Source organism: Cajanus cajan, chromosome 3 (assembly GCF_000230855.2).
Source record: "Cajanus cajan strain Asha chromosome 3, NIPB_CcT2T_4, whole genome shotgun sequence".
NCBI classification, from domain to species: Eukaryota; Viridiplantae; Streptophyta; class Magnoliopsida; order Fabales; family Fabaceae; genus Cajanus; species Cajanus cajan.
Genome location: NC_138519.1, coordinates 13678902 through 13693311, shown reverse-complemented (window position 1 = coordinate 13693311; position 14410 = coordinate 13678902). Strand labels below are relative to the sequence as shown.

The 14410-nt window shown below is 38.6% G+C and overlaps 1 protein-coding gene across 2 annotated transcripts; it reads right to left on the bottom strand.

Moving 5' to 3' along the window:
* Positions 1–8473: 8473 nt before the first annotated feature.
* LOC145955566 (uncharacterized) lies at positions 8474–14323 on the bottom strand. Of its 2 annotated transcripts, XM_083070484.1 has the most exons (3): positions 12684–14323; positions 12495–12592; positions 8474–11219 (listed from the first exon to the last, which is right to left on the bottom strand). In XM_083070484.1, exon 3 carries the CDS (start codon positions 10808–10810, stop codon positions 8474–8476), a length of 2337 nt encoding a protein of 778 aa, XP_082926610.1. In that variant the 5' UTR covers positions 10811–11219; positions 12495–12592; positions 12684–14323. The 2 variants fall into 2 exon arrangements, with proteins under 2 accessions (XP_082926610.1, XP_082926609.1); XM_083070483.1 differs by having other exon boundaries at positions 12495–14323.
* Between the last annotated feature and the right edge of the window lie 87 nt (positions 14324–14410).

Sequence of the window (14410 nt, the reverse complement as noted above, 5' to 3'; positions counted from 1 at the left end):
CAAAAACGAAAAAAAACGAAGAAAAAAAATACCAAAAACCAAAAATGAAAAAAAAATAACGCAGTTGAGAAATCGGTTTCGTATCAACCGATTTCTCACTGTTATGTTTCATAAAAATTGAAGGTGAGAAATTGGTTCCCCCAACTGATTTCTCACCTTAAATAGTAAATGGATCATTTTGATAAATAAAATGGGGGTGAGGTTATTCAGAAAAAAAAAATGATATATTAAAAAAAAAAAGTCCAAATCAAGAACCAAGAATGAAAAAGAATAAAATCAAGGAAGAGTGACTAGAGAGATAAATTAAATGAAAAAAAAAATAAAGAAGGGGTGAATGAAAAATATATTTTTAAAAATAAAACTTAAAATAGAAAATTAATTACAAAGGCATGTTAAGATTTTATTTAAAAGAAAAAGATAAAAAGTGTATTTATACAAAAAAAAAATAGAATGTGTACATATCTTGAGTCAAATGTAAATAACTGTGGAACATAAAAAAAATCCAAAATAAACAAAAACTGAAATGATTTTTTTTTTGTACAAACAAATTGTTTTTCTTTGTTAGGCACTTTGATGTACACTATATTGAAATACATTCATAGTGTGAATTAATAGATTTTTTTTAATTTTTCATAATATATGAATTTATAATTTTGATTTAAATTTTTTTAATTAATATTTGTGGCGGTAATTAGTAATTATTGACGTATCTAGTTAATCATCTTCATAGTTTGAAACGAATTAAACTCCCACATTCCATTCCTTATAAAAGTAATGAAGGCAAACTCACCTCACATCATAATTCTTCACATTTTTTTGTTGTTGTTATTGTTCACGATGTGGAGGCTAATCAAATCCAGAAAGCCTGAGGCATTGCAAAAAAGAAAGATCACCCCAATCTACTTGCCATCATCGTTGATAGCCAACAAAGAGGCTCCTCAATCAAAATTTTGTCCCGAAACTCCTTCAGGTACATTTTTTTTCTCACGAGGTTGAAAAATTGGTCATTATTGGATTTTTGTTTTAATTTTTAAATGTCGGATTTTATTAGTTTCAATGTAGTAGCCTTATTTGCTGTCACTTTTTTTTTTTTTGCAATTTTGATTATTAAAACTGCAACAAATATTTAAAACTTTTCAAGTTGTGGTTAGAGTCAAGGTTATGGAGTTCTTGTTTTAAGTTATGTATGTTATGATTATTTCAAATTGTGTTGTTAGTTTGTGGATGCTTTGTCATCACTTACAATTGCATGAAAGTGTAGCTTTTATGCATTTGCGGTTTCAAATTGGAATTTAAAACATGTAATAAGTTTGATGAAATAAATATCTTGGCTATTTTAAGAATAAACTTTAATATAATTTGCGGGTTTTTTTAGTTATTCGTAAATGACAAGTAGGGATGGCGGGACGGGTCAGGTATGTCATGATACTCGTCCCCGTCCCCACGAGTCAAACTCATCTCCGTACCCGTCGGGTATGTGATTTTCATCCTCATCCCTGTCCCCGTCGAGTATCCAGTATACCTGTACCAGTCAAATTTTTTATTTTTATTTTTTATAAAAAAAATATGATATTTTAAATTATTATTTTTTATTATATTATAATTATAATTAAGTTATTTCTCTATCTCATATTATAATAAATAATCACATATAAAAAATATTAAAATTCTTTAATATAATTAAATTGAAAGTGGTTATTAAATTAAAAATAGGAACGGGGACGGGTACGAGTATGAGTACGGGGCGGTTAATACATACTCGTACCCGTACCCGTACCCGATTTAAAGTATCGGGTTTTACCCGTACCCGTACCCGGTCAAATCAGGTATTCCCCATCAAAGTCGGGATAGGTTCGTGTATTACCCGCAGGTACGAGTATATTTGTCATCCCTAATGACAAGTAAAAACTTGTATTAGGATTAGGAGGTTGAGTTTTATTTGGGGTCACTAAAGCTTTTATCCTCTATATAACACTCGCCGGTATATGTTATATCTATCATATATTCATGGGATATTCGTGAACCAAGGGAGTTATGGGTACTTGCAAGGACGGATACACATGTATCCTAGTGGGGGCACTTTCCCCCACTAACATTTTTCTATATTTTATTAATTTAAATATATATATATATATATATATATATATATATATATATTATATTATATTAAGATTTAAATGTGTTTTTATTCTCTTAATTGTAAAATTATTGTTTTTAATTTCTATAATTTTTTAAAAATTTTGTTTTAGTCTCTCAAGTCATCAATAACATATATAAAATTGACATTTCAAGATAGTAATGTAGTTTCAATTGGATTTGATATGATGTTTTTACGGATAAAGATATCAATAGATAGATTTTAGACAACAATATTTGATAGATTCTCTGACAAAATTTGAGTATAAAAATTGAAACAAGATTTTCTAAAATTTACAAGGATTAAAAAGACCAATTTTTAATTTGAGGGACTAAAGACAAATTTACCTTAAATTTGAGATATTAAAAACATATTTAAATCTGTTATAAATTTATAATAATGTACTCACACTTGTCATGTTAAAAACTAAGTGCTCTCACTCTTTTCTATATTTTTATTTTGTTAAAAAAGTCAAAGTTAATATATTAAGTTTTTGAAAAAAATAAATCTTAAAATAAGTGTCATGTTAGTTTTTCAATATAATATTAATTATCTTTTATTTTTCATTTATACCCTTCATAATATTTTTTAGAAAGTGAATATTGTATTGTATTATTTATAATAAAGAAGATTAATTATAAGTTTTTTATTTCTAGTTTGTATAAAACAACCTAAAACGATACTTATTATAAAATAAAGGGAGTACTAGTTATAGTTAAATCAAGCCAGTAAATGGATTAAGGAGTGATAATTGATCTAAATTCATATTATACTATTTTTAAAATGAAAAAAGGTTAAAATTTTGATACGAGATATAGAAAGAGATATTTTTGAAAGTGTTAAAAATGAGAAAATCATTCAATGTTTTTAAAATATAAAATCTCAGAAAATAATTTAATGTATATTTATATTTCAAAAAAAATGTAAAATTATATATTTAATACTATAAATTTATGTATTAATATTACTCCCACTATTTAAAATTTCTGGATCCGTCACTGGGTACTTGTGTAGTTAAATTTCTATATTGCAATGGAGTAAAATGAAATTAATAGTGATCAAATAAATTATCACATAAATTTTGTCCACCAGCTCTTGAAAGCCAAAAGAGTCAAGGATAACTTAAAAATTGGACAATTACTTAATATGATATCAAAGTTGTTGCAAGAACTTAGTCTCCCTTACATTAAGCTCTACAGGATCATGAACAACTTATAAAATGGAAATCGAGGAATAACTATAACCAGTAATCGTTACTAGAGCATGAATCATTTTTGAAATGATTGAGTTGGATCAAATTTATATTTTTGCTTTTTTGAAGTCCAACCTGACACAATCCAATCACAAATGAGTTTGATTGAATTGAGTTAATTGGGTCAACATAATTAGATTTGTTTATTTTTTTGATAAAAATTTAAATATTTCATAATAGATGTAAATCATTTGATATCTTATTATAAATATAATGTTATCAGCTCATAAAACAAATAATAATACAAATTAAATTCAAAAATAAATTTGTTATATTATTATTAGCTAAATTTTAAAATAAATGTATTGTTACAATGCTATCAATTTGAAAATACAAAATTTGCTATCGAGTAAAAGTTACAGAGTTGTTTTGAGCAAGTGATTATCAAAATACTAACTTGTTATTTTTAGTATTATCATTTAATGTTATTTTCTTATTTTTTATTATATATGACAAGGTTGAATTGGGTAACGAATCACAAAATGCATACCTATTGTTGGATTTTGATCGAATTAGATAGGATTTAATCCAAACGTTAAAAAAAAAATCAATCTAAATTCACTTGAGTTGGTTTAAGGTTTAAGGTTTAGAATTTGAACTACTTTAGATTCATGAATTATAAGTAACTACTTACACCCCTAATAATAATAAAGTTAATCACATATACATTGTCAGTGTAAAATTTTTTTACACTGACAACCAATTATATCTTTTAATTGTGTTATGTCACTGTAAACACATTTATTTTTAATAGTAACTGTAACGACCCGCCACGGTCTCTACACTTAATGGAATCGCACTACAACTAGTTAACTAAGAGAATATTAAACTGGATAACACATACATACATGCATAAATATAAAGATCGAAATAATTAAGTTTCTGTATATAAAATATAGCACCATATATGTACAGTCATCCCAAAATATTCCTTAGTGCCGGTCAAGCACTGACAAAAAAAAAATGTTACCCAGAATGGTAACTCAAAACACGAGACTCAGATCCTCGTCTCACAACGATCATCTCTACTCCCAAGCTATCCCTGACCTGCTCCCATACCAAGTATGATCATCGCAGTTCCACCACATGGAAAACAAAAGGGTAAGCTAGAATTCAAAGATCAATAATACAAGTACAGAATAAAAATCTATATTACACATGCATCCCAAATCCTGTCCCTAAGGAACCTTTCATCTCAATCAATCATTCATTCATCAAACATGAAGTCAAACACCACACTTCATCATATTAATAATCATGCAATGAATGCAACTCATGACAGATATGCATACATATCAATCATCTAATGCGTCGTCACGCATACACCTAGGAGATCTCCATAACAATAGAGCTGTATAAGTGACATTCCATCCTACCGAAACCACCCCAACCGTTTTCACGCCCAAAGCGCCCGCTCGGTCACAGCTAAACAGGATATAATCCTCCCTCGGGTTTTACTCGGATGATGTCACTTACACACTTGGAAGTCCAGATCCACCGTCAGGTATAGCACAGCTGGGTACGGGCTTACCACGACCTTGGCATGCATTAACCAAGTCAATAGTGGAGTTCGCCCACCGACTATCCGCAAGGATCCACGCACCTTCTCGAGTACTTGGTTAAGGGAATAACCCTCGACCTCATACCCCGCTCCAACACTAGCTAAGGACTTAGAGGAGACTCACCCAACCTAGTGGCCTATCTGAGCACCACTCTCCCAAATCCAGTGGCCTCCCAGAGCACCACTCTCATATATCAGTGGCCTATCCAAGCACCACTCTCAAGAGACTCTATGTGAGCTCTTCTAGTTCGAAAATAATTTTCCTCTCCTCAAGTCCTAGGCTAGACTCATACCATAGGCATCACATGCAATCATGCATCATACATCATAATGGTCTGCCCACCATCATGATCAACAACCATACACATGTCATAAGACATCACATGCAATAATGCATCATACATCATAAATGGTCTACCTACCATTATGATCAATACATACCATATGAACGTATCATATTCAAACATTCATATATATCATCACAAAGCATACATATGAATCACACCTCACCATACATCATATATCATACATACATGATTTAAAACTTCAACTTTAAACATGCATAAGCATCAATTCATTCATAAATATATTCAAGCACAGTGCCGTCAACTCGCGCCTGGCCTAACACCAACCCAAGAGCTCTAAGCTCTTCCACGCCTGACACGCTCAACCTGCGCCCGGCCTAAAACTATTCAGAGAGTTCAAAACTCTCATCCAAACTAACAAATTCAGCCACATGCAAACAATCTAGCTTCCCTTACCTGAAGATTGGCTCAAATAGCCAAAGACTGAACAAAAGTAGAATTTCCCCTCGAGGCTCAACTCGAAACTTCAATCCTCCCAAAACAAGCTTTCTAATCTGAATTTCAAGAAAAGACAGAAGGAGTTATTGATCTAGAGGAGAAAAGGAGTTAAACAGAGAAATTTGGGAGAGAAAGGAGCTCACTAACCCAGAGACCTTCTCTCTAAAACTTCTCTCTAGAACCAGAACTCCTCACGGCCCCCCCTCACCCCTATTTATAGGCAATCCGGAGTGGCCAGAACGGCCCGTACCGATACCGGAACGGCCCGTTCTGAACTCCCAGATCACGCACAAAATCCACGCCCAGAACGGCCCGTTCTGAAAACAGAACGGCCCGTTCCGGGACTCATCCGGAACGGCCCGTTCTCCCTCAGGAACAGCCCGTTCTCCCTCCGGAACGGCCCATTCTCCCTCCGGAACGACCCGTTCTCCTTCCTAGAACGGCCCGTTCTCCTTGCCGGAACGGCCCGTTCTCAACTACAAAATGTAGTTCAATTCAGTAGTGTGGAACGGCCCGTTCCAGTTTGGGAACGGCCCGTTCTGGGCTACTGAATCAGCCTCTTTTTTTTTTTTTTTACAATGTTACAATACTCCCCAACAAATAGGAATTTTCGTCCCCGAAAATAGGCTTACCTGAAAAGAGGAATGGATACTGTTCCTTGAACTGACTCTCTTCTTCCCAGGTTGCCTCACCAGTAGCTTCATCCCAAAGAATCTTCACCAAACTAATGGACTTGCCACGAAGCTCTTTCAACTTGTGATCAATCACAGCTACCGGTCTCTTCTCGTAGGTCAAGTTCTCTCTAACTTGCACCTCATCCATCTCTATCACGTGACTCGGGTCTCTGATGTACTTCCTCAACTGTGAAACGTGAAACACATCATGCAGGTTGGACAGAATCGGAGGTAACGCCAACTGATAAGCTACTGGACCTACACGACGAAGGATCTGATAAGGACCAATGAACTTCGGTGTGAGTTTCTTGGCCCTTACAGCCCTACCCACTCCAGTAGTAGGTGTCACCCTGAGAAACACATGCTCTCCCTCCTCAAACTCTAGAGGTCTCCTCCTCTTATCAGCATAAGACTTTTGTCGATTCTGAGTAGCTCTCAACCTCTCCTGAATCTGTCTCACCATCTCAGTAGTCTGAAGAACTAACTCTGGACCAACCACTACTGACTCACCCTCCTGATACCAACATAATGGAGTCCTACACCTCCTGCCATATAGAGCCTCAAAAGGTGCCATGCCAATACTCGCATGATAACTATTATTATAGGTAAACTCTACCAATGGCAACACCTCCTCCCAGCTACCCAGATGGTCCAACACACAAGCTCTCAAAAGATCCTCTAGTGACTGAATTGTCCTTTCCGACTGACCATCTGTCTGTGGATGATAGGCGGAACTCAACCTCAATTTCGTTCCCAACGCCTGATGTAGAGTCTGCCAAAACCTTGAAGTAAACCTTGGATCTCTGTCAGAAATAATACTGGAAGGCACTCCATGCAGCCGTACTATCTCTCGGATATATAACTGTGCAAGCCTCTCCAAGGACCACCTCTTGTTTACAGGAAGAAAGTGAGCACACTTTGTCAACCTATCAACAATCACCCAGATAGAGTCATTGTTCCTAGCTGTCCTAGGCAATCCAATCACAAAGTCCATAGTGACACTATCCCACTTCCACTCAGGAATCTCCATCAACTGTAAAACCCCTCCGGGCCTCTGATGCTCAATCTTCGCCTTCTGACAAGTCAAACAAGCGGCTACAAACTTTGCTATCTCCTTCTTCATACCAGGCCACCAACAACTTTTCTTGATGTCTTGATACATCTTAGTCATACCAGGATGTATGCTAAGACGACTCATGTGTCCCTCCTCTAGAACAGCTCTCCTCAACTCTGAATCACAAGGCAGACAAATCCGACCTCTGAATCTCAGAATCCCATCAGTACCAAGCTCAAAACCAGCTGCCCTCTCAGTACCAAGTAATCCCAAAGTCCTTAACAACCCTGGGTCCTGAAACTGTTTAGTTCCCACCTGCTTCAAGAACTCATTAGTTATGGTGATCATACCACAGCTAATGTGATCCTGAACAACCTCCACCTCTAGTCTCAAATCTCGGAACTGCTCAATCAACTCCAACTCCCTAATCATCATAGCCGACATGTGAATGGATTTCCTACTCAATGCATCAGCTACCACATTCGCCTTTCCAGGATGATACATCAACTGGAAATCGAAGTCCTTTAGAAATTCCATCCACCTCCTCTGCCTCATATTCAACTCTTTCTGATCAAACAGATATTTCAAACTCTTGTGATCACTGTATACACTGAATCTCGCACCATACAGATAGTGCCTCCACGACTTCAAGGCAAATACCACAGCTGCAAGCTCCAAATCATGAGTAGGATAATTTCTCTCATGGGTCTTCAGTTGCCTCGAAGCATACCACTACTCTCCCTCCCTGCATCAACACACAACCTAACCCCTGGTGAGAAGCATCACAGAACACATCAAAATGTTCACCAATGTTAGGTAACACCAAAACAGGAGAAGTGGTTAACCGTCTCTTTAGCTCCTGAAAACTCTGCTCACAAGCGTCCGTCCAAACAAAAGGTTGATCTTTTCGAGTCAGTTGAGTCAAAGGCATTACTATTCGAGAAAAACCCTCAATGAACCTCCGATAGTAACCCGCCAACCCAAGAAAACTCCTAATCTCTGTAGCAGTCATCGGACGCTCCCACTGAATCACAGCCTCCACCTTGGCTGGATCTACTGCAATCCCCTCTGCCGATATCACATGCCCCAAAAAATCTCACCTCGGACAACCAAAACTCACACTTGGACAGTTTGGCATACAACTCTCTCTCTCTTAACACCTCCAAAACCGACCTCAAATGCTCACGGTGATCCTCCAATGATCTAGAATACACCAAAATATCATCAATGAAGACCACCACAAATCTGTCCAAGAACGGTCTAAAGATCTTGTTCATGTAATCCATGAACACTGCTGGAGCATTAGTGACACCAAAAGGCATCACCACATACTCATAGTGACCATACCTAGTCCTAAAGGCAGTCTTCGGTATGTCACTCTCCTTCACCCTAATCTGGTGATATCCGGATCTCAAATCAATCTTTGAAAACACTGAAGCTCCCCTCAGCTGATCCATCAAATCATCAATCCTCGGAAGGGGATATTTATTCTTTATCGTTAATTTATTCAGCTGCCGATAATCAACACACAAACGGGCCCCACCATCTTTCTTCTTCACTAACAGTACCGGAGCACCCCAAGGAGAAACATTGGGCCTCACCATCTGTTTTTCCAACAAGTCCTCAATCTGTGTCTTCAGCTCTACCAACTCAGCTGGAGCCATCCTATAAGGAGCCACTGATACCGGTCCTGCACCTGGTACCAGATCAATGCTAAACTCAACATCACGCCTGGGTGGCAATCCTGGCACATCATCTGGAAACACCTCAGGAAATTCACTGACAATCTCGATCCCAGCGATAGCTCTCTCTGTCTCAATACTCAAAGCTGCAAACAACATGAAGCACTCAGCTCCATCCCTCATCAACTGCTCAGCCTGACCCGCTGATACCAACACCTCATCCTCCAACTGAGGAAACATCAACTCTCTCCGAGCACAATCTATAAGGATGTGATGGGCAGATAACCAATCCATCCCTAAGATTATGTCGATATCCACCATGGGCAACACAATCAGGTTCACTCGGAACCTCCTACCAGACACCTCTATCGGGCATCTCACACACATCTCCGACGTCACCACAGAAACTGAAGCCGAAGTAGACACAAACAAATCAACATGCAAGGAAGATACTGACAAACTCAATCTCTTCACACAATCAACAGAAATAAAAGAATGCGTGGCTCCAGAATCGAATAAAAATAAAACATCCTCACCTGCTGCCTTCCCCTTTCCCTTCACTAAGTCTGATGAAGTAGAAGCCTCTGCACCTGACAATGCAAACACTCTCCCCGCAGCTGTAGGTCTGGGTGGCCTCGGGGCACTCCCAGATGAAGTCGGCGGTGTCTGACAATCTCTAGAGATGTGGCCTGGCCTACCACATCTGAAGCAAACATTCCCCGGAAGGGAACAATCTCTCACCATATGTGCTCCTCCACATTGATAACACCGCACCGACTGTGCTCCGCCCTGAGGAGTAACAGGTCGATGTCCCCTACTAACAGCTCCTCTCTGAGACTGTACAGGTCTGTCATAAGGTCCCCTCTGCTGGCCTCCCCTCCTGGACCCAGATGATCCCTCCTGAACTCTAGCAACCTTACCGCTACTACCACCACCCTCCAAACTCTCAACAGTCTCTGCCTTCTCAACCAAGGCAGGAAACTCCACTATGGACATGGGGACTATAACCCTCTTCAGCTCGTGCCTCAATCCCTCTGCAAACTTTCTACATCTCCAAGCCTCAGATATGGCCTGAGAGTAGAAACGAGCTAGATGCTCAAACCTCATAGCATACTCAGAAACAGACAAGCTCCCTTGATGTAATCTCATGAACTCTGCCTCCTTAGCGTATCTAACGCTATCCGGGAAATATTTCTCCAAAAAGACCCTCCTGAAGCAATCCCAGTCAACAGGCACACCCCTGCTCTCTAACATCTGCCTGGTGCCTCTCCACCAGTACTCAGCCTCGCCCCCCAGCATGTAAACTGCATAAGCCAACTTTCTCTCATCAGAAGATCCTAAAACACTAAAGATCTTCTCCATATCCCTCAACCACTGATCCGCCACATCAGGATCTGAATCCCCTCTGAACTGAGGAGGCTGACATCCCCTGAACTCTGCTAGATCTCTCCCCTCCTGAGAGACCACCGGTCTAGCTGCATCAGCCGTAGCTCTAGCTGCCTCAGCCGCAGCTCTACCTGCCTCCATATGAGCAAAGTGAGCACTCTGCTGCTGCATCGCCATGGCCATCATCTCCATGGCCCTAGCAATCTGGTCATACTGGGGTCTCACCATACTACAAGAATTTAAACATCCTATAAGTAACATAATACCCCCACAATTCACCAAAGGCTAACACATATCAGAGATATGACACAACAGAAACCTAGAAGGATCACTCCCCACATAGTATCCTAAAAGACTCGACCGGCTCTGATACCATAAAAGTGTAACGACCCGCCACGGTCTCTACACTTAGTGGAATCGCACTACAACTAGTTAACTAAGAGAATATTAAACTGGATAACACATACATACAGGCATAAATATAAAGATCGAAATAATTAAGTTTCTGTATATAAAATATAGCACCATATATGTACAGTCATCCCAAAATATTCCTTAGTGCCGGTCAAGCACTGACAAAAAAAAAATGTTACCCAGAATGGTAACTCAAAACACGAGACTCAGATCCTCGTCTCACAACGATCATCTCTACTCCCAAGCTATCCCTGACCTGCTCCCATACCAAGTATGATCATCGCAGTTCCACCACATGGAAAACAAAAGGGTAAGCTAGAATTCAAAGATCAATAATACAAGTACAGAATAAAAATCTATATTACACATGCATCCCAAATCCTGTCCCTAAGGAACCTTTCATCTCAATCAATCATTCATTCATCAAACATGAAGTCAAACACCACACTTCATCATATTAATAATCATGCAATGAATGCAACTCATGACAGATATGCATACATATCAATCATCTAATGCGTCGTCACGCATACACCTAGGAGATCTCCATAACAATAGAGCTGTATAAGTGACATTCCATCCTACCGAAACCACCCCAACCGTTTTCACGCCCAAAGCGCCCGCTCGGTCACAGCTAAACAGGATATAATCCTCCCTCGGGTTTTACTCGGATGATGTCACTTACACACTTGGAAGTCCAGATCCACCGTCAGGTATAGCACAGCTGGGTACGGGCTTACCACGACCTTGGCATGCATTAACCAAGTCAATAGTGGAGTTCGCCCACCGACTATCCGCAAGGATCCACGCACCTTCCCGAGTACTTGGTTAAGGGAATAACCCTCGACCTCATACCCCGCTCCAACACTAGCTAAGGACTTAGAGGAGACTCACCCAACCTAGTGGCCTATCTGAGCACCACTCTCCCAAATCCAGTGGCCTCCCAGAGCACCACTCTCATATATCAGTGGCTTATCCAAGCACCACTCTCAAGAGACTCTATGTGAGCTCTTCTAGTTCGAAAATAATTTTCCTCTCCTCAAGTCCTAGGCTAGACTCATACCATAGGCATCACATGCAATCATGCATCATACATCATAATGGTCTGCCCACCATCATGATCAACAACCATACACATGTCATAAGACATCACATGCAATAATGCATCATACATCATAAATGGTCTACCTACCATTATGATCAATACATACCATATGAACGTATCATATTCAAACATTCATATATATCATCACAAAGCATACATATGAATCACACCTCACCATACATCATATATCATACATACATGATTTAAAACTTCAACTTTAAACATGCATAAGCATCAATTCATTCATAAATATATTCAAGCACAGTGCCGTCAACTCGCGCCTGGCCTAACACCAACCCAAGAGCTCTAAGCTCTTCCACGCCTGACACGCTCAACCTGCGCCCGGCCTAAAACTATTCAGAGAGTTCAAAACTCTCATCCAAACTAACAAATTCAGCCACATGCAAACAATCTAGCTTCCCTTACCTGAAGATTGGCTCAAATAGCCAAAGACTGAACAAAAGTAGAATTTCCCCTCGAGGCTCAACTCGAAACTTCAATCCTCCCAAAACAAGCTTTCTAATCTGAATTTCAAGAAAAGACAGAAGGAGTTATTGATCTAGAGGAGAAAAGGAGTTAAACAGAGAAATTTGGGAGAGAAAGGAGCTCACTAACCCAGAGACCTTCTCTCTAAAACTTCTCTCTAGAACCAGAACTCCTCACGGCCCCCCCTCACCCCTATTTATAGGCAATCCGGAGTGGCCAGAACGGCCCGTACCGATACCGGAACGGCCCGTTCTGAACTCCCAGATCACGCACAAAATCCACGCCCAGAACGGCCCGTTCTGAAAACAGAACGGCCCGTTCCGGGGACTCATCCGGAACGGCCCGTTCTCCCTCAGGAACAGCCCGTTCTCCCTCCGGAACGGCCCATTCTCCCTCCAGAACGACCCGTTCTCCTTCCTAGAACGGCCCGTTCTCCTTGCCGGAACGGCCCGTTCTCAACTACAAAATGTAGTTCAATTCAGTAGTGTGGAACGGCCCGTTCCAGTTTGGGAACGGCCCGTTCTGGGCTACTGAATCAGCCTCTTTTTTTTTTTTTTTTTTTTTTTTTTTTTTACAATGTTACAGTAACATGACACAATTAAAAGAGATAATTAATTGTCAGTATAAAAAAACTTTACACTGACATTGTATAGGTGATTAACTCATAATAATATGACATTTTATTGGCACTCTCTTTGGGGTGCTCATTAAAGTGAAAGCAATTGCCAATTTCTCACTATGGTGCCTCAATCAGTCTTCTTTTTCCTCGTTATCCCTGTCATCCAAAATAGAGCTAGTATCGCGCACATATCATTAATTCTTAATTTCTGAAGTTAATTCTTCTTCCAAATACTGATTGATCTCCACATGTTGTGTGTGGCATTCACCCCCCATATGGAATTGGTGAACCCGATTCTTCACTATACCCAACTTACAACTAATCTAAGACCTGCCATTTTCATCATACAATATTGATCTACAACTCCCTCAATGTACCCTTTTTGAGCTTTTCCCGCCATAATTGTATTCCATGCAACCACATAACAATTTTGCATCCAATTGAGAACTTTTTTCCAGATACATAGCCTCTCTTTCAAAATAGACCGATGATATGACCAAAATAATGTAAGGTGAAAGATCCTCTCCTTACAAAACAGAATATTAGGCAAAGGCTGATTAACTGCAACTACCAAGAAATCAACACTAAAAACATAGGTTACATATCTAACACATTCAGATTCCAAGTATGAAGTATCCAACTCTTTTCACTTAGTTGAAAATCCCACGTCGATTAGTAATATGGTCAAAATAGTGTAAGCTGACAATCCTAACTTGTAAAACAATACTTGGTTGTGAGAAATAATTTCATTATAAACAATTATTCTGTCTTGGTGGAAATGTAGAATACATAACTTAAGATTGTTAGATGCAAGATAAACATAGTGTGTTATCTCTTCATCGCTTCTCTTTTTGCTTGTTTATATTATCCGAAGAGGTGGAATGGATTGTGAGCAAGTTTTTTTTTCCTGGAAAAACAATTTAAAAACCAAGTTGTTCTTACATTGCCTTAACCTTTAAGATCGTCTATTTGCAAAAACTTCTTTGTTTAACTGTTTTCAAAGGTTTCTGGTATGTGTTAGAAAATTTTAAGAGATTCCAAAACACAATCCAATCCTCTTTTATATTTTCTTTCTATCTTTTGCTATTTTATTTTTTACATATTTAAACTAGTTTTTTTTTCACATTTAAAGAAACCAATGCATATTATATCATAACACGAAATACAAATCACGATATTGAGATATAAATTAACTAAATGATTTCAAGTTATATAATTTAAAAATCAACATACGTTG